The sequence below is a fragment of the Lynx canadensis genome, chromosome X (assembly GCF_007474595.2).
Source record: "Lynx canadensis isolate LIC74 chromosome X, mLynCan4.pri.v2, whole genome shotgun sequence".
Classification (NCBI taxonomy): Eukaryota; Metazoa; Chordata; class Mammalia; order Carnivora; family Felidae; genus Lynx; species Lynx canadensis.
Window position 1 is genome coordinate 19,532,356 of NC_044321.2, and position 25,198 is coordinate 19,557,553.

At 42.5% G+C, this 25,198-nt stretch overlaps 1 protein-coding gene across 8 annotated transcripts in view; it reads right to left on the reverse strand.

The window, feature by feature from the left end:
• Positions 1-25,198, reverse strand: part of ACOT9 (acyl-CoA thioesterase 9) — a 42,708-nt gene that overhangs the window by 15,827 nt on the left and 1,683 nt on the right. Inside the window, exons 2-8 of one of the 8 annotated variants that reach the window (XM_030305172.1) lie at positions 17,768-17,915; positions 12,313-12,365; positions 6,581-6,681; positions 3,756-3,782; positions 3,082-3,127; positions 301-471; positions 9-46 (exon numbers count right to left, since the gene is read on the reverse strand). In XM_030305172.1, coding sequence (XP_030161032.1) covers positions 9-46; positions 301-471; positions 3,082-3,127; positions 3,756-3,782; positions 6,581-6,681; positions 12,313-12,365 — 436 coding nt within the window. In that variant the 5' untranslated portion in view covers positions 17,768-17,915. Of the gene's footprint in view, positions 1-8; positions 47-300; positions 472-3,081; positions 3,128-3,755; positions 3,783-6,580; positions 6,682-10,393; positions 10,573-12,312; positions 12,366-14,267; positions 14,371-17,767; positions 18,225-25,198 lie in introns of those variants that run through there. The other 7 variants (XM_030305173.1, XM_030305174.1, XM_030305171.1 and 4 more) reach the window with 7 other exon arrangements.

The following is a 25,198-nucleotide window of genomic DNA, read 5'->3' on the forward strand; positions in this document are numbered from 1 at the left end:
ACCAGTACCTCCTAGGCTGTCAAGATCCTCAAGAATCCTGCCAAATCTGTGAAACAAAGAAAACTGTGATTAAATGAAAATCATGATGATCACCCCTTAAAAAATGAATAACACAGTTTGGGTGGATGAAAGGTTCTAAAATTGCGGCGATGGCCGCACGACTCTGCAAATATACTAAAACCACACAACTGCACACTTTACATAGGTGGACAGTATGGTGTGTAAATTACATCTCAAAGTTTTAGTAACAAAAGAAATAAAAACAAATAAATGACATAAATAAAAAGAGTGCCGTTTTACCTGATGGTGTTTTGAACAGTCAAGTATTTCTCTCGTAATTCAGGCTGACTACCCAAAGGCAAGAGAACCTCGATATAACTGTCTTTCATTCTCCTGGGTGGCAGTCCTTTCTGTGACTGAGCCAAAAAACTCTGAAGTAATTTTCTTTCCTCCATTGCTTTCACATGGTCTCTGAGAAGAAAGGAGGCAAACTACATGAAACACAGGGGGCAGTGCGATCCCACATGCCATTGACATTCAGGCTGGTCAGACCCTATCAAAGAAGGAAAAAGGTCTGGACCTGCTCACCTTCTCTTCCTTCCCTCCATCCCCACTTGGCACTCAGTGAAATTAAAAACTTTCTGTTAAAATGTCTTGGGCTTATAGATAAAAAAGGTAATACATACTTGTGAGTGATATAAATATACTTAAACAAACCACATATTCACCCTCATCAAAAGGTGTATTCAAAAAATAGAATATTTCAAATCAAAATTAAAAATAGAGGGATGGGCACAAATACATATATGGGCTAAAGAACAAAGTGGCCACTGAATCCCATATCCCCATTTCTCACCTTGACAATTCTCACATTCTCTGTGCCCCCAACTCACTCACTCTCTCTCTTTCTCTATGTCTATGTCTATGTTTATCTCTATCTCTGCCTTCGATTTCAGGAAACAAAGACAGAGGAAGAAAAATGAACTATATCTAAACGAAGTATGAAAGGCAAAGCAAAAGGTAAAGAGGAAAAGTACATGAAAAGGAGATGGGAAGGGAAGACAAAGAAATGATTAAAGTGGAAAAGAAGAGACAGAGCACCAAGGGGATAGGAAACTAAAATGCTGACAATGTCATTAATTAAGATAAGCTTCACTTGGGGCGCCTGGGTGGCGCAGTCGGTTAAGCGTCCGACTTCAGCCAGGTCACGATCTCGCGGTCCGTGAGTTCGAGCCCCACGTCAGGCTTTGGGCTGATGGCTCAGAGCCTGGAGCCTGTTTCTGATTCTGTGTCTCCCTCTCTCTCTGCCCCTCCCCCATTCATGCTCTGTCTCTCTCTGTCCCAAAAATAAATAAACATTGAAAAAAAAAAAAAAAAAAGATAAGCTTCACTTATGAAGTAGTATCGCCAGAAAGGTTTAGCCTACCAAAAGTATAAGAAATAAAGAAACAAGTTAAACAGCACCAGGGAAATCCTGAACATGGAACGTTCTACACAACAAATGGCTTGGTCTCTTTAAAGTCAAGCTCATAGAGGTGCCTGGGTGGCTCAGTCGGTTAAGCACCTGACTTTGGCTCAGGTCATGATCTTGCAGTTTGTAGCTTCAAGCCCCACAGTGGTCTCTGTGTGGACAGCTCAGAGCCTAGAGCCTGCTTCAGATTCTGTGTATCCTACTCTCTCTGCTTCTCCCCTGCTCACATTCCATGTGTGTCCATCTCTCTCTCCCTCTCTCTCTCTCAAAAAACTAACTAAATAAACATTTTTTTTAAAAAACTTTAAAGTCAAGCTCATACACAAAAAACAGGAGGGAAGGGGCGCCTGGGTGGCGCAGTCGGTTAAACGTCCGACTTCAGCCAGGTCACGATCTCGCGGTCTGTGAGTTCGAGCCCCGCATCAGGCTCTGGGCTGATGGCTCAGAGCCTGGAGCCTGTTTCCAATTCTGTGTCTCCCTCTCTCTCTGCCCCTCCCCCGTTCATGCTCTGTCTCTCTCTGTCCCAAAAATAAATAAACGTTGAAAAAAATTTTAAAAAAAAAAAAAAACAGGAGGGAGAATAATTGTCTATTATTCTAGACTAGGAGCAACCAAAGAGTCATAACCACTAATGCAATATACAATTCTTTATTGGATCTTGTTATTTTTTTAAGCTATAAACGACATTTTGGGAACAGTTGAGAAATTCTGTGCGGATGAGTAATATACTATGAGGGAATTACTGTATATTTCATCAAGTAAGAGAATATCTTGTTTGTTGGAGATACACACGATTGCTGACTTTGTTACACAAGAGAACATATTTATTTATTGGAGATGTATGAAGTGTCATGATACCTATAATTCACTTATATGAATAAGTGAATTACAATTCAGCCAACATATGCATATTGGCAAATCTGGAAAAATGTAAGTACCAATCAAGATAGTAGGGACAGAGGTATTCATCTTTTCTATTTTTCAAAACATTGAAATTTTTCATATAAATAGCTAAAAAATAAGTCATTAGATAATTTCTATACCAACAATAGATTATTGTATGTCTAGTGATTGCTTTTTCTTTTTATCTCATTTTAGTCTCAAAATTCTGTGCACCAAGAGGGATATTATCCTATTTCACAGCAGGGAAATACTGAGAGATCCGGTTAATTGTGAAGTGACAAGAAGTAATAAAGGAGCCAGGCTGCATCAAATAGAAAAACCAAGAAACTTGAGTTTTAATTCCCAAACCCTGATCCTTCATTCATTCATTCTCTCTCTGAGTTTCAGTTTCATCATATGTAAAAAAGGGATAGGAACATATGCCGTAAGCATGTCACAAGTTTTGTAGAGAATCGATGAGGTAATATACTTGAATGCACTTTGAAAAATGTAGAGTACAGGTAAATGACTTTATTTTATGACAAGAATGCATCAAGTGATGAGTATGTTGGAAAGTTGGTCTTCCCCCCAAGTAAAAAAAACCTTCTCAACCCATTTCCAAACACAGGGTTCCCTCCACCCCTACAATGAGACCATCAGCTGAGCCTAAATACAGCCTAGCATACCACTTTAAAGGTGAAAGGATGAATGAGCACAAGCGTGCTTACCTCCAGTTTGTGGAGACTCCTACTATCTCCCGCAACTTATCACGAACTGAAACAAAAATAAAGAGGTCATTCCAGGAAACAAAAATACTAGAATTGGATTATGGATATGAGTTGAAGAACTATAAAAAGCGACCCATGCACTCAAAAGCTTTAAAGATCCATTAATTTCCATTTAATGCCACAACAAACAGCTCAAGGAAGGAAGGGATCAAGCCTGTGCTTCCCAAAAACGTGAAACAACTAACTGTCTCCTTAGTGAGAAAAAGAATACTCTGTGCCAATCACTGGGATTTACATACACAAACAAAACAGGGTAACTCCAATTATTCATCGGGTGGGGTAATATCAGTGTCAGTAGGAGACCCTTTACGATGGAGATATTATGACCAAAATCCTCACCTAGCTTCTTATAGGCAGTTGGTAGAGCAGATTGATTAGTGCAGTGACTGACAGTGATACTCAAATAGGAGTCTCATTCTAACTGATCTTTCATATTTTTATACTATCCTAATTGTTAGAAAAGTTTAAGCCACAAAAGTGAAGCAAAGATGTAAATCAAGGAAAAGCAAAGAATGTAATTTAATGTTAGTTAATGCCCAAAAAGTGCAAGAATGAATTAATGCAAAGAAGCTTAAGCACTTAAAGAAAAAGTCGATACTAATTACCACACACACCGTGATTCACATGTATAGGTGAACATGCTATATGGATAAAAGGAAAATAAATTAGATAAGCAGTAGAAATTCAAGACTAAAAAATAAGTCTATAGGATTTCACATGTTGATGTCATATGTTTTTTTCCTAGCATTTATATAGGACTTAAAAGTATATATTCCAGTTATGGGAAATTAACCGTAGCACTACTTGGTCCTTCAATGGCTAAGTGATCAAAACCAAATATGGTTAGATAACATGCACTTAAACTTTAACGAAAAAATAGTTGATTTTTCTATCAAATAATTGTTATACACCATAAATTTGGTACAAACTCTAATTACAACTAAATCAGAGAGAACTGCAGAATATATGGGCATACCTCATTTTATTGTATTCACTGTGCTCCATGAAAGTATGTTTTGTACAAATTGGAAGGTTGTGGCCACACTGCATCACCGCCATTTTTCCAACAGCATTTGCTCACTTCATGTCTCTGTGTCACATTTTGGTAATTCTTACGATATTTCAAACTCTTTCGTTATTATTATATTTGTTAAGGTGATCCGTGATCAGTGAGCTTTGGTGGTACTATTTAAACTGTTTTGATACGTACACTGTGTTTTTAGACATAGTCCTATTGCACGTTTAATAGACTGCGGTGTAGTGTAAGCCTAACTTTTAAATGCACAGGGACTCAGCCGTAGCAATCTCTTACTCGACACATCCCCAAAGGCAAGGGAATTAAAAGCAAAAGTGAATTACTGGGACCTTATGAAGATAAAAAGCTTCTGCACAGCAAAGGAAACAACCAACAAAACTAAAAGGCAACCAACGGAATGGGAAAAGATATTTGCAAATGACATATCGGACAAAGGGCTAGTATCTAAAATCTATAAAGAGCTCACCAAACTCCACACCCGAAAAACAAATAACCCAGTGAAGAAATGGGCAGAAAACATGAATAGACACTTCTCTAAAGAAGACATCCAGATGGCCAACAGACACATGAAAAGATGTTCAGCGTCGCTCCTTATCAGGGAAATACAAATCAAAACCACACTCAGGTATCACCTCACGCCAGTCAGAGTGGCCAAAATGAGCAAATCAGGAGACTATAGATGCTGGAGAGGATGTGGAGAAACGGGAACCCTCTTGCACTGTTGGTGGGAATGCAAATTGGTGCAGCCGCTCTGGAAAGCAGTGTGGAGGTTCCTCAGAAAATTAAAAATAGACCTACCCTATGACCCAGCAATAGCACTGCTAGGAATTTATCCAAGGGATACAGGAGTACTGATGCATAGGGGCACTTGTACCCCAATGTTCATAGCAGCACTCTCAACAATAGCCAAATGATGGAAAGAGCCTAAATGTCCATCAACTGATGAATGGATAAAGAAATTGTGGTTTATATACACAATGGAATACTATGTGGCAATGAGAAAAAATGAAATATGGCCCTTTGTAGCAACGTGGATGGAACTGGAGAGTGTAATGCTAAGTGAAATAAGCCATACAGAGAAAGACAGATACCATATGGTTTCACTCTTATGTGGATCCTGAGAAACTTAACAGGAACCCATGGGGGAGGGGAAGGAAAAAAAAAAAAAAAGAGGTTAGAGTGGGAGAGAGCCAAAGCATAGGAGACTGTTAAAAACTGAGAACAAACTGAGGGTTGATGGGGGGTGGGAGGGAGGGGAGGGTGGGTGATGGGTATTGAGGAGGGCACCTTTTGGGATGAGCACTGGGTGTTGTATGGAAACCAATTTGTCAATAAATTTCATAAAAAAAATAAATAAATAAATAAATGCACAGGGAACCAAAAAAATTGATTTCACTCACTGTATTCACTTTATTGCAGGGGTCTAGAACCAAACCTGCAATATCTCCAAGGTATGCCTGTAACCACTAGTAAATGTGTCTTATTTCTGACTTTTTTCCCTCCTGAGTTCCTTGAATAAAAGAATGGACAGGAAGTATGCCAAGTAGTACACAGACTACCGATGCTCACTGACATATAATGATTATTACTAGTTTAGTCGGCATATGAATAAAGGGGGTAGTGAGGGCCAAGAAGTAGAAATTTTAATTAAATATTTGGGGCACCTGGGTGGCTCAGTCGGCTAAAGTATCCGGCTTCGGCTCAGGTCATGATTTCATGGTTCGTGAATTGGAGCGCCACAACAGGCTCTGAGCCTGGAGCTTGCTTCAGATTCTGTGTCTCCCTCTCTCTCAGCCCCTCCCCACTCATGCTCTGCCTGCCCCTCTCTCTCTCTCTCTCTGTCAAAAATAAATAAACATAAAAAATTTTGAAAGAAATTTTAATTATATATATGTATATGCGTATGTATATACATGTGTACGTATATATATAATTTGTACCTTTTGAAGAAGCCACAATTTTGTTCATAATGAATACTCCCAAACTGATATAGACAGCCATAGTTTGCATATCAGACTAGAAAATGAAATTAACTTCAACGGAGCATGGATTAACTGTCCCTCTAACAAAACTATAGATCAGGAGCATTTAGTTGCTGCAACTGAAGGGTCCATCTCTTATGCAACAGGTCTCTTTTTTCTCTGCTTTCCCCTTCAGTACCAACACGCAGAAAGTGGAAGCCATTTAATTAAAAGAGCTGTCTCCCAGGCTCCTAGGAACCAAAGCTCAAATTCTGAATGTGGTCTCTACCCAAAGTTATTCTGACCATCTTATAAATGAGAAGTTTATGGAAAAATCTACGTTTAGTATGTCTCATCCGCCCTAAAGTACCTATCTGTATGCCTCCCAAATAAGACAGGGTTTTTCACCACGTGGACCTAAAACACAAACACCCATGCTTGCCTTCATGCATGTGGAGGACTCTCTGTTTCTCGGGATTCTCGGATCCTTGAGTGAGTCCTCTGCCAGGAGCACGCAGCCCCTTGCCCAAGGTGGTACAAAGCCTACAAAACAAGATAAAAAACACTCGAGTAGGTTCTATGGGGTCCCAGCAACGCCCAAAACCAGCCCCTCCTCCCAAAACACTTAACCATTCCACACCCTCAGTATACACTTTCTTGTAAGGATCTGTACTTGTTTCTCCAGGGTCTGTATATTTGCATATGAGGCTACTCCATAAATCATCTAACTAGAGTAAACATTTCATGAGAGAAGAGACCAACTAGCTAACAATCAACAAAATAAATAAAAGATATCAACCAGGTTTAATGGATTTATTCTTGCTTTTTTATTAGCTTCAGAAGCCCTGAATCAATTTGGTAAACAGCTGAGTAAATTAATTATGAACATTTATTTTGTTCTTTATTATCACACCATATTTCCTCAATAAATAAGCTAAATCCAATTATAAGTTAATAAACTTTGAAAAGAGAATTAACCCTTTCCAGACTCAGAGTATTTATTGTGGGCAGAAATTTCCTAACCCCCAAACAAAATAAAAACGATTTACCCAAATGCACCTAACCTAGTCTGCCAAAACAAGTTGTTTAAGTTGGTTTTGGTTCACTGTTTAAGTGTTGACTCCTAACCACCATCATATCATGGATAACACATATATAATATCAGAAATTGACAAAGTAATCTGAATGCACAGCTGAAGAAGGCAAGGCATTGACAAGGTCAAGAACTCCAGATACTATTACTCATTCTAGTTCAAGTTATTAGTAAATTCTTACTACCTCATGCCAGGACAAGCGAGGACTAACTCCACTATGCCGCCCACCCCCCCCTCCCCGCCAAAACTTTCTTCATCTGTAAAACGGGGTAATTATAGTACCTATCCTAAGGGACTGTCATAAGGATAAAGAAGTTCACATTCACACATGCACACACGAACACATCTGCAGGCAAGCTGCTCTTTTCACAATCTCAGGCTACTTCCCTTTTACATATACAGCGCTGAGGTGGAGGGAGAGGAAGAATGGTTTAATCACTACCCAACACCTCAGTACCACAGGGTTACTGGCTTATTCCCTGATAAGACCTAGGGAGCTTTACAGCAAAATCCCTAGGCCTTTAGAAGAAACCGTCAAGAGGCTTTGGGACACTCAGGCCGTAGGACTCCATGATTAAAACTTTCCAATGAAAGGAGACCAAAGAGCCCAATCTCTTCATGGCTTGCCTAAGAAGTCACAGAAGTCACCTAAGGTGTGAAAAGAAGGGTCTTAGCTCTGTTCTGGGTCCCAAGCTTAGGGTAGGTGTCTGGGAAGAGTTTCCAGTACAGTAGCAGGCAACGCCATTCATAGGCCCTCCATCCCGGGGAAATGCCTCAATTTAGAAACTAAACGAATTCAGTGACTCCTTCCTGAGTCTGGAAAAATAAGCTACAAAGACTGCACACTAGTCAAATAACCTAATCATCTTGAACACTCTGTATTCATTTATGAACTCTTTGCCTCACTAAACAACTAACAGAGTACCTGCTTAAGGTTCAACAGGACTCACAAGAAAGGAAAGCAGGTTTATAAGAGTTATTAGTGCAAAGAAAAAGACTTCCAAACTGGGGGAGAGGAGATCAAGAAAGTTTTCCTGGGAAAAGGCACATGGCAAGATCATGGAGCTTTGTAGAAGGCCCTTCACATCATGTCCAATGTAAGCTAAAGTCAACTGTGACCCTTCCCATAATGACTTTCACTCTGTCTAAACAGTGCTAATAAAGCTTTTATTTTTAAGTGCTATACACAAGAGAGAGACAGAGAACCTTTTTCAACTGATAGCAAGATCCACAGGAATAGTGAGGGAGATCCAGGACCCCTAAGACAAATGACGGAGATCAGTCATTCAGAACCAGTATGGGCACACAAGGAGAGATGGCGCACCTGTAGCATGATTCCAGAAGCTGGAACAGGGGTGAGGCCCCTGGGGGCCCAGCCAGGCAGAAAGAAGCTGGAGACAGCTGGAGTGCTCGGCTGAAAAGGTTTGGGGGAGAGCCAGACTTGTCCTAGAGTCTCAGTCCCGAGGCCTTAACTGGGCAAGCTGGGAGGTGACACACAGAAAAAGGCATCCTCCTTGTCCAAGTAGCCTAATCAACCCCCCACCTCACCTTACAGGGCCTTGCTGCTCATTCAAGGTAAAGTTCAAACCAGCACCAAAAGTCCTAGGTGCTGGAAGCCGAGCTACCCAGCCTGAATGGCAGGGCCCGGGCTGTGGACGGATTGGTGACTGCAAGGCGGCCCGCCGACAGCGAAGCTTCTTGTCCTCCCACTTTTAGGTAATTCGGCCTTAAAACTACCTGGGGTAGTGTCTGCTGGGGAATGACCCTCGACAGGCCCTCTGGGGAAAAAACCATTAGGAAAGAAAATAAGGTTCCGCCAGAAATTGTGCGGCCTTACGTTTAGCCCTTGCCATCCCCCATGGAGACTCCTCTACTTACAGGAAGGATAGCCTCATGCCTTTGCCAGCAAAGGCGGCCAGCAAAGGAGAGACATATGGATTTGAAAGCCTCACTCCGGCAACTAAGGAGCGTATCTCTGGGCACGGGTGACTTCAACCCCTAGGCCCACCTGGCCCCCTGGAGGCATTCCAGATGATGACTGAACCTAGTCGGTTAAGCTACAAAATGGTTAATTAATTCCTAGGTGCACCGTCTGAGAATGTGTGAGGCAAGGGTTTCTAAGGCGTTTTTGGCCCCTTCCTGGCACCTTGGACCAAGGTGGTGCACCTTGCCTCGGTCTCATGTGGTTAGGAGGTCATGTCCCTGTAACTGTTCCACTTGAGGTGTTGAGAAATGGAGGGCCTTTCATGAGAACGGCAAAGCAAATGCTTTATAGACTGTAGATAATTATAGACAAATGCAGATGCATAATGGAATAATGTAAGAAATCAATCAATAATCAAAGGGTATGCGGGAAAATTAGGGGGAAATCGCCATGTTCTTTCTTAAAGGTTGATGACACATAGGAACATTTTCAAAATTAGGTAATGTTAAAAAACATAGACGACGTATGTTACAAGGAAATCACTCGCATATATAATACCACGTTTGCTACAATAAATCGGCCAGTTCAACACACTGCGGTTGTCTGTGTCCATTTTTATTTTTGTTTTTTATTTTAGTTTTGTTCTATTTTCACTTTTTCGCCCACGCCGTTCATCCTTCGGGAATCCCTGGACCTGCTGGAGCTGGACTCCGGCACCTAGGCGCACAGTCCTGACTGAGGTCCCGGCAGCCCAAGAGGTGCCCGGCAATCTCTCCCCACATTACAACACACTTAACCCGGAGTCCAAGTGGGTCAAGCACTTAACCCTAAAAGTGCTCTCCCAAGGAGGGCAAAGAGCTGTGAAGTAAGGTGGAGTGCTAAACGCCAGCTCTCTCACAAGCGGCTACCCCCAAACCACACCCGTGATGAGCAAAGAGAAAGGAATTTCAGGGAACACCCAACTTCCTCCCTCAAAGTGCCGCTTCGCTTTTAATATCAAACTCCGCTCCAGGAGTGGGGGTCGCGGTGCTTCACTCGGGGGCAGAGGGCACGCGTCCAGGCGTCGTAGCGGAAGGCGGGCGCCCCTTCCCACCCGGCCCCACTTTCTTCCCCCCCAAACCACTGCATCAGTCTCGCCAGCCGGCGGCCGGTTCCTAGCGCCCGGACCCGCTAGCAGCGCGGAGGGCGGGCGCCGGCGACCCTCCCGAAAGGGCCACGCCGGACCCCTGCTACTTACCGCAGCGCCGCCTGCCTCATCTTGCCCTGAGGCCGCGCGCGCGACCAGAGACCCGGGCCACGCGAGACAGTGGCGAAGGGAAGTCGAGAGTAAGGCGAGCGCGAGCGCGGGACCAGACCTCGCTCTTCACGACCGCACTCTCGCGGGGGCAGCCGCCCAGGGGCGGGGCCTTCCAGCCCAGAGGCGGGGCCTTGCTGCCCGGGGGCGAGGGCTCTCTGCGGAGCGGGGTGGGCTCCGGGCGCCTGCAGCCTCGCTCATTGGCCGGGAGCCTGTCTCTGCGGAGTTTCCCACTGGATCGACAGCGCCGGGCGTGTTGCTGCCCACAGGACAGGCCTATCCCCGCCATTGTTGATTAAAGGCCCCACACAGCACGGCCAGGGAGCGGCGTGGAGGCGAGGGATCCTCGGAGCTTGTCTCCGTTATCACGCTTCGCCGAAGGCCGCGCCACCTTGACCCCCACGCCTCGGCTCCCAGTCTGTGGTTCTTGCGCTTAGCTGCACGTCGGAATCTTCTGGGCAGCCTTACGGAATAGTGATCCCTGAGCCCCACCCTCTGGGGATTCCTATTTAGTTAGGGGTCCGACAGGATCTTTAGAACGTCTAAAGGCGCCCTGAGGTGATGCTTTACATAAGCAAAGTTAGGAACCTCTGACCTAAATGGAAAAACATTCCTATTCTAATCTTAGCCTGCCCCCTAGTGTTTGAAAGTTGGAGATTTTGGCTGGCCCAGAAATATTTAAAGCCAGAGTTTTCATGATTTTACCCTACGACCTGATTCTCCATTTCATTCAAGGAATTTTTATTAAACCGTTTGCAGTGCGCCAGACGCTGTTGTAGATGCTGGGTATGCAACAAAATAGACAAAAATCCCTGCCCTTAGGGAGCTTAGCTTTGAAGGAAAATAAGTCAGCAAGTTAGCAAATAACATAATTTTAAACGTGATAAAGCAGTCTAAAGAAACAAAACAAGGTAATGAGAGAGGATCTTTCCAAAATATACAAAAGCCTTGCATTGCCCCTGAAGGTGTTTATTTCCTAGGAGGCAAGGTCCATATTGTATGCTTTTATGGTACACCATGCTTAGTAAAAATGTGTCGATTTTTATTAAGCTGGCTTTTCAAAAAAAATCACGTTATAAATTACAAATGGAACATGGTCTTTGGCTTTGTCTTTCCTCTCTACCTACCTGTCCCTTTTATCAGCCTCACATCCAGAAGACTCTCTTTTCAGCCTGCAGGGATCTCCTTCATTTTTGTTCATAGTGTCTGTACCTTTTCAGTGATAATACCTTTTGGTGTTGTTATGATTTGTGTCACCTATACTTTTTAACACTCTTACCACACCTAACATAGTACAATAAATATTTTATTGAATTGCACTATTTTGTCTTCTTTTTACTTGAACTTTCCGTTAATGCAATGTCAGGCTCGGAGAGAAAAATTAAATTCAAGAGAATTTTTCAGGTTACAAACATGGTATACCAATGGATAGGGACAGCTCATGATTTTTGTGCAGTCACATCACCTTCCAGCCAGACACATTCTCATCAGCATATAAATGGTGTTGATTTGAACCAGAACAGCTGAAACCAGGGACTCGATGCCATGAAGATGCCTTCTCTTGATCTCTATCTTAGCTTTCCTTTGCACACTGGCCTCATTCTTTTTTCTCTGTATAATGTCTTTCTCCACATAGCAAAAGAAATTCCTGAACTTTACATCTTATAACCATAGCCACATGGAGACTGACCCAAATTTCTGCATCCCAAGTACAAAAATTCCTGAGAAGAAAGGGGATTGAGAGGTATAAACTTCCAGTTATAAAATAAGTATGTCATGGAGATGAAAAAGCACAGCATAAGAAATATAGTCAATTCTAGTTTAATAACTTCGTATGGTGACAGATGGTGGACTACACTTACCATGCTGAACATTTGAGAAATGTACAGGATTGCTGAATCAATACGTCATACATCTGAAACCAATATAACATTTTATGTCAGTTATACTTCAATTTAGAAAAAGGTCCTGAGAAGAGATTCACTGGCCCAAGTGGGATCAGGTACACACCCCTGAACAGGTCAACTGTGGCAGCCGGGCAAGATCATATGATTGGCCCATGTGGCTCACCAGGAATCCCCTCACTGAGACCCACGGCCAAGTGCTAGATCACAATCTACTAACATGGCTATTTCCAACAGTAACCACATAGATAAGGAAATGGAGCACTTCTTAGAAAAGGAGTACTGAGCAACCAAACCCACAGATGCCCACTACAGATATAACTTAAACAAGAAAAAAATGATCCCATCACTTAACCCACTTACCTCAATTCTGACCTGACAGAACTCCTGCTAAACCCAGCCCACCCAGCATTCATTCACATGTCTACAATTTTCTCACATGGCTGATGAATAAAAATCTTAAAACAGCTTAGCAACCCTGATTTCTGTATGTGTATTGTTGTAAAGCATATATGTTGTACCAAATTTGGGGTGGCAGGAATAGAAGGCGAAGTGGTCAAAAATCAGACCAGGAAACACGCAACAGTTGTATAGTGGTGAGATCACTGTCCTTAAGTAACAGATTCTCCACCCCACCTTTTTGTTTCCTGTTGTGTCCCATTAGTTCTATTTTGATTTGGTATCAGGGTAACAGATATAGTATCAAATGTATCATTAAAATAAAAGGCATTGGGGCGCCTGGGTGGCGCAGTCGGTTAAGCGTCCGACTTCAGCCAGGTCACGATCTCGCGCTCCGTGAGTTCGAGCCCCGCGTCAGGCTATGGGCTGATGGCTCGGAGCCTGGAGCCTGTTTCCGATGCTGTGTCTCCCTCTCTCTCTGCCCCTCCCCCGTTCATGCTCTGTCTCTCTCTGTCCCAAAAATAAATAAAAAACGTTGAAAAAAAAATTTAAAAAAAAAATAAAAAAAAATAAAAAAATAAAAGGCATTGACAGATACATAAGATATTAGTAAGGTCATTATTGCAAGTAGAAGAATAAAATCAGGTAAAAAAAAAACTTAAAACGTTGTCTGCTCAGGGCACCTGGGCGGCTCTGTCGGCAAAGGGACCGACTCTTGACTTCAGTTCAGGTCATGATCTCACGGTTTGTGAGATCAAGCCCCATGTCAGACTCTGTGCTGGCAGTGCAGAGCCTGCTTGGATTTCTCTCTGCCCCTCCCCCCCCAAATAAATAAATAAACATTAAAAAAATTAAACGTCTTCTCCATCAAGTAATGAGTGAAAAGTATCTAGTAACCATCTTTCCTTGGACTATTAAACCATATAAACTTTTAGATGACTAATTTAGGTAGAATATGTTTTTGGAAAACTATGTCATTAACTTTCCAACACTGATTCTTGCTACAATTTCAATTAGGATCCAGAAATTACTTTTTTTTTTTTCAACGTTTATTTATTTTTGGGACAGAGAGAGACAGAGCATGAACGGGGGAGGGGCAGAGAGAGAGGGAGACACAGCATCGGAAACAGGCTCCAGGCTCTGAGCCATCAGCCCAGAGCCCGACGCGGGGCTCGAACTCACGGACCGCGAGATCGTGACCTGGCTGAAGTCGGACGCTTAACTGCGCCACCCAGGCGCCCCAGAAATTACTTTTTAAAAATTAGTTTAGTTCCTTATATATACAGAGAGAGAGAGAGAGAGAGAGAGAGAGAGAGATTACACAAAAGGATCCAAAATTGGGAGGCAGAGGAGGAAACAATGGAAAGGGGTTTCCCTCACAAACCCTAAAGAAAAACCCGGAAAGACTAGAGAGCTGTTACATGAAAGTGCTTATATATATACCTGCTTGTGCCAAGGGAAGCAAAACTCAGGCTAGGCGATTTTGGAACAGTGATTTTTATCAATTTCCCTACCTTTCCTCAGCTCCACTTTTATGACTGCTCATCAAATCCAAGTGTTGAGCGGTGCCTGAGTGGCTCAGTCGGTTAAGTGTCCGACTTTGGCTCAGGTCATGATCTCACGGTTCGTGAGTTCGAGCCCCGTGTCGGGCTCTGGGCTGACAGCTCGGAGCCTGGAGCCTGCTTTGGATTCTGGGTCTTCCTCTGTCTGCCCCTCCACTGCTTGCACTCTGTCTCTCACATTGTCTCAAAAGTAAATAAGCATTAAAAAAAAAAAAACAAGTGTTGAAACTTTCTTGTCTTTAACGCTCTCCTTTTCCTCTAACAAATTTCCTCTTGCTTAATATTTGGGGCACCTGGGGGGCTCAGTTGGTTAAGCATCTGACTCTTGATTCCAGCTCAGGTCATGATCTCACAGTTTGTGGGTTGGAGCTCCATGTCAGGCTCTGTGCTGGCAGTGCACAGCCTACTTAGGATTCTCTCTCTCTCTCTCTCTCTCTCTCTCTCTCTCTCTCTCAAATAAATAAACTTTTTTTTAAATAGGAAATATTTAAAATATGTCATACTATTAGTGACATGGGATCAAAGGGCCTCCTTAGGATAGGACGTCTTCATTTCAGGGTATCATCTTCAATAAAAGTGCCTCTTTCAATAAAAGAGGGCTTAAACAGTACAATTTCAATGGTGTCTCTCCTACCAATACCTAACCTTCTGTTCATTCTTCACCCTGTCATGCCCACCCTCTCTGCCATTTAATCCACTTGCACCAAAAGACTCAGTTCTCTTCCATTTATTCCTCACTCTGCACCCTATTTCCCTCCATTCTCTTGCCCACCCACCTTAACCCCACCTCAGGGGCTACCATCCCAGCTGGGAAATAGAGCCTCCTGTTAGTCCTCAGGGTAGCCTGTTTAGCCGGGCCAGTGTAGAAGCTAATTCTGCTGCTCCTGGGGCAAGGAAAGGCAGCAAGTACCTGTGACACAATTATAGCTGCACCGGGATACGTAACCATGAAGGCAACAAAGCCGTAAACATATTTCACTCTCTTTATAAAAGCTCATGCTTCACAGTACATGCAAGCTTTCAAAACTTACTTTACAATACGGATTTGTACATTTCATACATGCTAAAATCATGCTGGTGATTTGAATTCATAAAACACGCTTTTGGGTATAAATTTGTATTTCGTGCTTTTTGGAGATGGGACCACACAAAAACCGGATGGTGCCAGTAGTTCTGATTTACTTTATCTTTAGAAATACCGACATGACACTAGCTGGTTCATCTTTATGTGTGATATTTACAGGATTGTTAGACTGCTTCATTCAGTTCATATAAGTAACTAACGCACCGCACAGGTCACCACATACGGCTTCTGTTTGGCCTCATCTGTGGAGGGAGGAAAGAATTATTTTACTCCTAAAAGTCTCTTCAAAGTTGCCATTTCCTCCTCTAGGTCCTACTATTACCCACAATTCCTCACTCCCCATGTATTGCTCAGGCTGCTCTATCTCCCTCACCCTGGCCCTGGCAGTACTCACAATACTTCCCTGAGGGGATACATAGTGACAGAGAGACAGACATAGAGATAGATAGAGATAGAGACAGAGATACAGATACAGATACAGATACAGATACAGACAGATACAAAGTAGAGATACACACACACACACACACACACACACACACACACACACACACACTGAGAGCACTCTGCTCTAAAGTACTAGAGTAAATGCCTCCGGCCAAGGCTGCTGTTAGAGGGCATATTCGGGGTGCCCGACAGTACCGAGATTTAGTGTTGGGACCTTAGAGAAACAGTGTCGCTCACAGGAAGCTCAAATTAAAGAGTTCAGTGATCAGAGCTGCTCCGTCTCTAACTGAAGTCTGTGGCTTCCTGTCTGGGACTATAAAGGTTGAGAAACACTCTGGGTGGCAGGTGAGGGAGTGGATGAGAGGGAATTAGAGAAGGGTTCTCTGTTGATGGGGCATATCCAGGAAGCTCAGAATACTGTTGAATCATTCCTGGACCAAGAGCTCCACCAAGACCAAGTTGCTTGGGGCACTGCCTCCCCATGCCTGCCACTGACCTGCAAATTCTCTGCATTCCAAAAAGCCAGCCCACACTGCAGAGAACCGACATTAGATTCAGTCCCCACCAACTCTTGGGCTTCCTGCCTCCTCTCTAATACTGTCACCGCCACCATTTCGTCTCCTCCCCTCGTGCCTCCCCACTTCCTCCTTCAACACCACAGACACCCGTAGAGATTCACTGACATTTAAGAGACTAACAATAGAGACACGAATAAGGCACAGTCCTGGACCAGGATGCAAAGTACTCCTGATACAACAAGAGTGAATTACTTCTGGACGGTTTTTACTCACCCACGATATTAGTTTCCTATGGCTGCTATAACAAATTTACCAGAAACTTAGTGGCTTAAAACAACACAAATTTATTCTCTTACAGTTCTGAAAGTCAGAAGTCTGACACAGGTTTCACTGGGCTATTCCTGGAGGCTCTAAAAGAGAATCCATTTTCTTGTTCCTTTCAGCTTCTGGAGGCCACTTCTACCGCTTGGCCCATGGCCCCTTTCCACCCTATTTGAAGCCAGCAACAATGCATCTCTCTGTGCCTTTCTTCAAGTCACATCACCTTCTGACACTCTCTCTTCCACCTTTAATGACCCATGTGATTACATTGGGCCCACCAGGATAGTCCAAGATAATCTTCCTATCTTTTTTTAATGTTTATTTTTTTACAGAAAGAGAGAGAGAGAGAGACAGGGTGTGAGTGGGGCACGGGCAGAGAGAGAGGGGGACACAGAATTTGAAGCAGGCTCCAGGCTCCTCACTGTCAGCATAGAGCCCGATGCAGGGCTCGAACCCACAAACCATGAGATCGTGACCTGAGCCAAAGGTGGACGCTTAATCGAGTGAGCCACCCAGGTGTCCCAGATAATCTCCCTATCTTAATGTCAGCTGATTAGCAATTTTACGTCCATCTGCAGCCTTAATTCTTCTTTGCCATGTAACCTAAGATATTAACACATTCTGGGAAGTTGGCTGGGGACATTTTTGGGAGGACTTGATTCTGCCTATTGCACTCACGAAAAAAAAAAAACCCAATATAAATATAAATAATATAAACACACACACACACACACACACACACACACACACACACACACATACCTGAGTTCCACATACATTCCTCCCCACCGCATTGTGTAGCAGCAACCTTACATCCTCCTGCTAATTAAGGGCGATTACCCCTGCCAAGATGGTGACTCCTTGGCCACAGGAATCCAGAGCCCTGGCAGCAGCCATACTTATAGTTCAATGGGCCCCTTGCTGTACCCATTGGCAAGAGCATGACCCTATGTGGAACAGAACCTCAAACTCCACAGAGCCCAGAGTTGCAGATTCAGGAAGCATAAATTCCCCCAGTAGGTCATTAGAGGTAATAGTAATTGAGGTCACTCCTGCTTCTAGCCTTTGGCTTTCAGACTTACCTATTTTCCCTAAGAGAGGCACAGAGCCATTCAGAGGCCTCTCATTCAGGGCTTGCAGTAGGCAGAATCCCAAGATTCCCACTCCCTGATATCTATGTCTTGTATCCATGTCTTGTATCCATGTCATTTTCTTCAGTGTGGGTGGGACCTGTGAATACGATGGATGTCATCATATTGGGTTATGGGATGTCTCATGATTGGGTTATGGTATAAAGTGAACATAAAGGCATTTTGCAGATTTAATTAAGGTCCCAATCAGTGTGACTCTCGGTTAATCAAAAAGAAGAGTATCCTGGCCTAATCAAGTTAGTCCTTAAAAGAGGAACCCAGCCTTCCTCGGTGATAGAGAGTCTCCCACTGGCCTTGAAGAAGCAAGATACCATGAGTTCTACATCTGCAAGAAAATGAATTCTACAAACAACCACTTGAGCTTAGAAGAGGACCCAGAACCTCAGATGAGACCCCAGCCCTGGCTGACACCTTGAGTGCAGCCATGCTAAGCCATGACCAAACTCTTCACCACAGAAATTTTGAGATAATAAATGTCTGTTGTGTAAGCTACCACGCTTGTGGTAATCTGTTACTCAGCAATAGAATAATTTTTTAGTGTGACCTTTTTTCCTTCAAATTTTTATTTAAATTCTAGTTAGTTAACATACAGTGCTATATTGATTTCAATACAATTCAGTGGTTCAGCACTTACATACAACACCCAGAGCTCATCATAACAAGTGCCCTCCTTAACACCCATCACCCATATAGCCACCCCTCATCCACCTCCCTCCATCAACCCTCAGTTTGTGCTCTATCGTTAAGAGTCTCTTACAGGGCACTGGGGTGGCTCAGTCAGTGGATCGTGTCTGACTCTTGATTTCAGCTCAGGTCATGATCTCACAATTCGTGAGTTGGAGCCCCATGTCAGGCTCCACGCTGACAGTGCAGAGCTTGCTTGGGATTCTCTCTCGCCCTTTCTCTCTCTACCCCTCTCTCTTTCAAAAACAAATAAATAAACATTTAAAAAGAGAATCTCAGGGTGCCTGGGTTGTTCAGTTGGTTGAACATCCGACTTGGCTCAGAACATGATCTCACGGTTCATGAGTTCAAGCCCTGCGTCGGGCTCTGTGCTGACAGCTCAGAGCCTGGAACCTGCTTGGGATTCTGTGTCTCCCTCTCTCTCTGCCCCTCCCCTGCTCATGCTCTGCGTCTCTCTCTCTCTCTCAAAAGTAAATAAACATTAAAAAACAATTTTTTAAAGGGGAGCCTGGGTGGCTCATTTGGTTGGGCAGCCGACTTCGGCCTAGGTCGTGATGTTGCCATTCCTGAGTTCAAGCCCCACATCTGCTTGTGCTGACAGCTCAGAGCCTGGAGCTTTTTTCAGTTTCTGTGACTCCCTCTCTTTCTCTGCCCCTCCCCCATTCACACTCTGCCTCTCTCTCTCTCTCTCAAAAATAAGTAAACAGTAAAAAAAATTTTATGGCACAAAAACAGACACACAGACCAATGGAATAGAATAGAAACCCCAGAACTAGACCCACAAACGTATGGCCAACTCATCTTTGACAAAGCAGGAAAGAACATCCAATGGAAAAAAGACAGCCTCTTTAACAAATGGTGCTGGGAGAACTGGACAGCAACATGCAGAAGGTTAAAACTAGACCACTTTCTCACACCATTTACAAAAATAAACTCAAAATGGATAAAGGACCTAAATGTGAGACAGGAAACCATCAAAACCTTAGAGGAGAAAGCAGGAAAAGACCTCTCTGACCTCAGCCGTAGCAATCTCTTACTTGACACATCCCCAAAGGCAAGGGAATTGAAAGCAAAAGTGAATTACTGGGACCTTATGAAGATAAAAAGCTTCTGCACAGCAAAGGAAACAACCAACAAAACTAAAAGGCAACCAACGGAATGGGAAAAGATATTTGCAAATGACATACCAGACAAAGGGCTAGTATCTAAAATCTATAAAGAGCTCACCAAACTCCACACCCGAAAAACAAATAACCCAGTGAAGAAATGGGCAGAAAACATGAATAGACACTTCTCTAAAGAAGACATCCAGATGGCCAACAGGCACATGAAAAGATGTTCAGCGTCGCTCCTCATCAGGGAAATACAAATCAAAACCACACTCAGGTATCACCTCACGCCAGTCAGAGTGGCCAAAATGAACAAATCAGGAGACTATAGATGCTGGAGAGGATGTGGAGAAACGGGAACCCTCTTGCACTGTTGGTGGGAATGCAAATTGGTGCAGCCGCTCTGGAAAGCAGTGTGGAGGTTCCTCAGAAAATTAAAAATAGACCTACCCTATGACCCAGCAATAGCACTGCTAGGAATTTATCCAAGGGATACAGGAGTACTGATGCATAGGGGCACTTGTACCCCAATGTTCATAGCAGCACTCTCAACAATAGCCAAATTATGGAAAGAGCCTAAATGTCCATCAACTGATGAATGGATAAAGAAATTGTGGTATATATACACAATGGAATACTACGTGGCAATGAGAAAAAATGAAATATGGCCTTTTGTAGCAACGTGGATGGAACTGGAGAGTGTGATGCTAAGTGAAATAAGCCATACAGAGAAAGACAGATACCATATGGTTTCACTCTTATGTGGATCCTGAGAAACTTAACAGGAACCCATGGGGGAGGGGAAGGAAAAAAAAAAAAAGAGGTTAGAGTGGGAGAGAGCCAAAGCATAAGAGACTGTTAAAAACTGAGAACAAACTGAGGGTTGATGGGGGGTGGGAGGGAGGGGAGGGTGGGTGATGGGTATTGAGGAGGGCACCTTTTGGGATGAGCACTGGGTGTTGTATGGAAACCAATTTGTCAATAAATTTCATATATATATATATATAAAAATTTTAATTACAAAAAAGTTTAAATACAAAATAATCAATAGAGCCAATATATTAATCTAATGCATTTATTGAGCAACTCCTATATGCCAAGTGCTGTGCTGGGTGCTAAGGCTACAAAGATCAAATAGGTAGGGTTCCTGACCTCAAGGAATTCACTGCCCAGAGAGAAAAAACATAAGTGTAATCAAATGCACTGTGATAATTGCTCCAGTGAATAATGCCCCATAAGGTCTCAGAGGAAGCAGTAAGTAATGCATTCTGCTGAAACGGAATATTGAAGGAGTTTTGGTAAGGTGACAGGATAGTGGCCTGGAAAGCCACAGAGAGGAAATGACACGTGAGAGAGTTCTTCCCTTAGAGAAAAAGACACTAAATTATTCAAATTGAATTTTCCAGTTTCATAACTAAACACTTTATAAAAAGGCTAAGAAAGTTTTCCAAGAAATTAAAGCTGAAAGCTGCTTTTTTTTTTATTTTTTCAATATATGAAATTTATTGTCAAATTGGTTTCCATACAACACCCAGTGCTCATCCCAACAGGTGCCCTCCTCAATACCCATCACCCACCCTCCCCACCCTCCCACTCCCTATCAACCTTCAGTTTATTCTCAGTTTTTAAGAGTCTCTTAAAGTTTGCATCCCTCCCTCTCTAACTTTTTTTTCCCCTTCCCCTCCCCCATGGTCTTCTGTTAAGTTTCTCAGGATCCACATAAGAGTGAAAACATATGGTATCTGTCTTTCTCTGTATGACTCATTTCACTTAGCATAACACTCTCCAGTTCCATCCACGTTGCTACAAAAGGCCAGATTTCATTCTTTCTCATTACCAAGTAGTATTCCGTTGTGTATATAAACCACAACTTCTTTCTCCATTCATCAGTTAATGGACATTTAGGCTCTTTCCGTAATTTGGCCATTGGTGAAAGTGAGTACTTTCCTCTCTTTATGGATTGGCAGAACCTAACTGAAGTCCTACTTCTTCTAAAAGGATTTCCCGACTCCTGTAGCCATCATGAACTTTTCATTGTTCTAAACTTCTATTTCACTAAGTCTGTATCTGACAATTTATCACTTAATTATACTTTGTTTGTATTCTTTCTTTGATGACTTTGAAGTGTCCATCATGGTACTCCAATGATGCAGTAAGCTTTGTAAAGGCAGGAGTCATCTTTTAAATCTCGAGTCTGGGCACACAGTTCATTCTCAAGGTCTAGTTAAGATTTATTGATTGGAAGATGGAAAGCAGCTCTTGAGGGGGTTAGTCATGGAGGGAGAGGAACTCTAAGCAATGTTCACACCTTCAAAGGCTAGTTTAGTCCTAACCCAGGCTTTAAACAACCAGCTAGACTGAGCTTTCAGAATCTTCCATATGAGTATAACATAAGAACAAAAAGATCCACATTATAGATCATATTCAGAGTTTAAATCAAAGATTGGGTCCATCACACTGAAAGAAAGGATGATTTATTGTAGGAGAGAACAATGTCAACCTCAAGATAAATGTCAACCTCAAGAGCTACCCTCCCCAGGATTATAAATATAATCAATTATCTATGCATAATCTAAACCCTTCAAGATGCTTTTTAAATTAAAAATAACTTTTTTTTCTTATTACTGTAAAGGGTTATTTTCTACTCCCCCCCCTCCATCCCCACCCCTGTTCCTGGAGTCTGGTGCCTCCTATGAAAGCTTGATTAGCAGAAGAGGACACTTAGTAGGGAAAAAGAAAGCAACTCTTTGTAGCATTATAGTCCCTGAGAGCACAAGAACGTTGGCGGTGAGGAAGGTCTGATTTTTTTTACAGCTTATCCTCTCTAAGGGAGGACCATGATAAGGGTTTTTTTCTTTTCTTCCCTCTTCTACTGATTCAAGCCCCAGGAAATCCTCAGTCTTTTTCTACCCTCCTAGCCTGTCTCATCCAGAAGGAACTGGATGACTGACACTTGCTAAGGAGAAGAAGAGGTCCAAAAGGCTGAGTTTTCCCTAAGGACTGGGAAAATACAACTCCCCTACTTTCTTGTCCTTTCTTGTGCAAGGGCCAGAGTGAACATTTTGGTCTGTGTTGCTCTGTGTCTATATTCTTTTCTCCTGTGACAGCAGAACATCCCCCATGGTACACTAGGTTCTTCTGGAAAGGGAAGGCAAAGTAAAGCAAAGCAAAAGACCCCCATCGTGAGCAGCTTCTTTCCCACCTGCCTATAAGGGACAGAGGCCGATCACGTTTTTCTACCCTCCTTTCTGTCCCATAGTCAGCCAGAACCTGCCACATTGCAGGAAGGCATCTGGCTGTGATCTCTTTGGAAGTCCAGAGAACTCATAAGGGAGAAAAGAGTCTCACTAATAGAACCAGAAAAACCTACCCAGAGACTTAAATGTTCGATCTTATTTACTGCTGTGGCTCCTATACCTGGCACAGTGCCAGATACACTGTAATTTAATTATATAATAATATGGATTAGCAGTATGATAGCCACCCATGTATTGACTACTTATCTCGGTGCCTAACATACATAAAATACATGATAAATATCTGTTCAACTATGAGGGAATACTAGCATGGGCAGTATTATTTACTGAGCACTTATCGCTCAGTTATCTTATTTAATCCTCACAAGAACTGTAGGAGATCAGTATTCCCATTTGATAGATAAAGACATTAGGGTTGAGAGATAGTAAATATCTTTCCCCCAAAATTAAAATGGGTAGCAAATGATGACTAACAAGCATTTCCCAAATAGCAGTGAGTGGTATCTTTCTCCACCAGAGGGCGTGGTCTTGTACTCCAGACTTGCCCAGAAAAACATGATATGGGGAGATCTGGGGAAGTAGTCTCATGATTCCTACCATGTTATAACACCAATCACTGCTAGAATCAGGCAATTCTGCAGAGTCAGGGGAATTGACTGGGAAATGAGAACAAACTGGGAAATGAGAAATCATCTAGAAACCTAGATCACGGGGCCTCAAATCATAATCCTCAAGTTCCCCTCTGATGTGCATATTCAGCATTTATACAGGCCTTCAGCCAATATTTCTCCCTTTCTGATTAGTTTCCCCATGTGGAAAAAAGGTATTCTACAGTTATTTTTACTTTGGTAAATTATAAAGTAATGACATATGGTTCTAGCTTAATTGCTAGGTTATCATCAAATGGCCCACCAACATATGGCAAACAAAATGTCCTGAAATTTGTCATTTCAGAATCCTGTCTCTGAATGTTAATTTTCCTAAACTAGGACTCTTTTCTATCTCAAGCCAGAAATAAGGAAACTCTATTTCTACTTCTTTCCACTGTGTTTGGCAAAAATAGATTCAGAACCTATTACTATTTCACTGGATCTGAGTATGTCTCATTTACTGGCTAGATTCTTGCATACATGTCATCCTTATCCACCCCCTGGTCCTGTCCACCACGACAGCAGTAAGTGATGAAGGGACAGAAGCAAGCATGAAATTCAAAACCTGAATAATAAACATATAAGCTGGTACTGGCCACAGGGCCCTTATTTTCTGCAACTAGGGTGTACCATGCCCAGTGGCCTGTTCTCAGTATGACATTAACATAAAGATACATTAAGGTCAAAGTCAAGATTAAGAGAAAGGACATATCAGGCAAATATTTACAAAAATAAAGTTGCATTTGCTGTATTTATTTCATAAAAATGGACTTTAATTTTTTTAATGTTTATCTATTTTTGAGAGAGACAGCAAATGGAGGAGGGGCAGAGAGCAAAGGAGACAGAGAATCCCAAGCAGGCTCTAGGCTCCAAGCTGTCAGCACACAACCCAACGCAGGGCTCAAACCCACCAACTGTGAGGTCACGACCCGAGCCTAAGTCAGATGCTTAACCAACTGAGCCACCCAGGAGCCCTGGACTTTAAATTTTTAAAACCACTAAATATAAAGAGCCACAAACATGAAAATAGGGAAAATTCGCCATGATAATATTAAAATTTGGAACTTGCTTATACACAGTAGTATAATCTTAGTTCAAAATGGATGGATAAATGAAACACTTCCATATAACCAAAGACACTATATTTTTTAACCAAAGACACTATCAACAAAGAAAAATATCCTAGCCACAGATGTGGTACATGTCTGGAGCAAAAATAACAAAAAGGAGGGGTGAGAAATTAGAATAATAAATTATATAAAAGGGTTACTAAAAATGAATAAGAAAAAGGTAAAGTCGCCAATAAAAAATGGACAAGGTCATGAATTGGCAATTCAAGTAGAAGAAAGAATATATGGCCAAAAAACATCTGAAAAGATCAACATCAAATGAATTAAATTCAAAACATAATAAGATACCATTTCATACCTATCAGGTAAGCAAAAACCAAAGAGTCTGAAAATATTAACTGTTGGTGAGGACAGAGAATGGCAGGCAAGAATTCTCATTCACGGATTAGTAGAAGGTATGAATTGGCATAATCACTCTGAGGAGCAATCTGGCTGTATTCCATAAAGTTGAACATGCATAAACCCTTTGACACAGCATTCCAGTCCTAGGTAAATACTCTATCATTGCTCTTGTACTCAAGGATATATACAG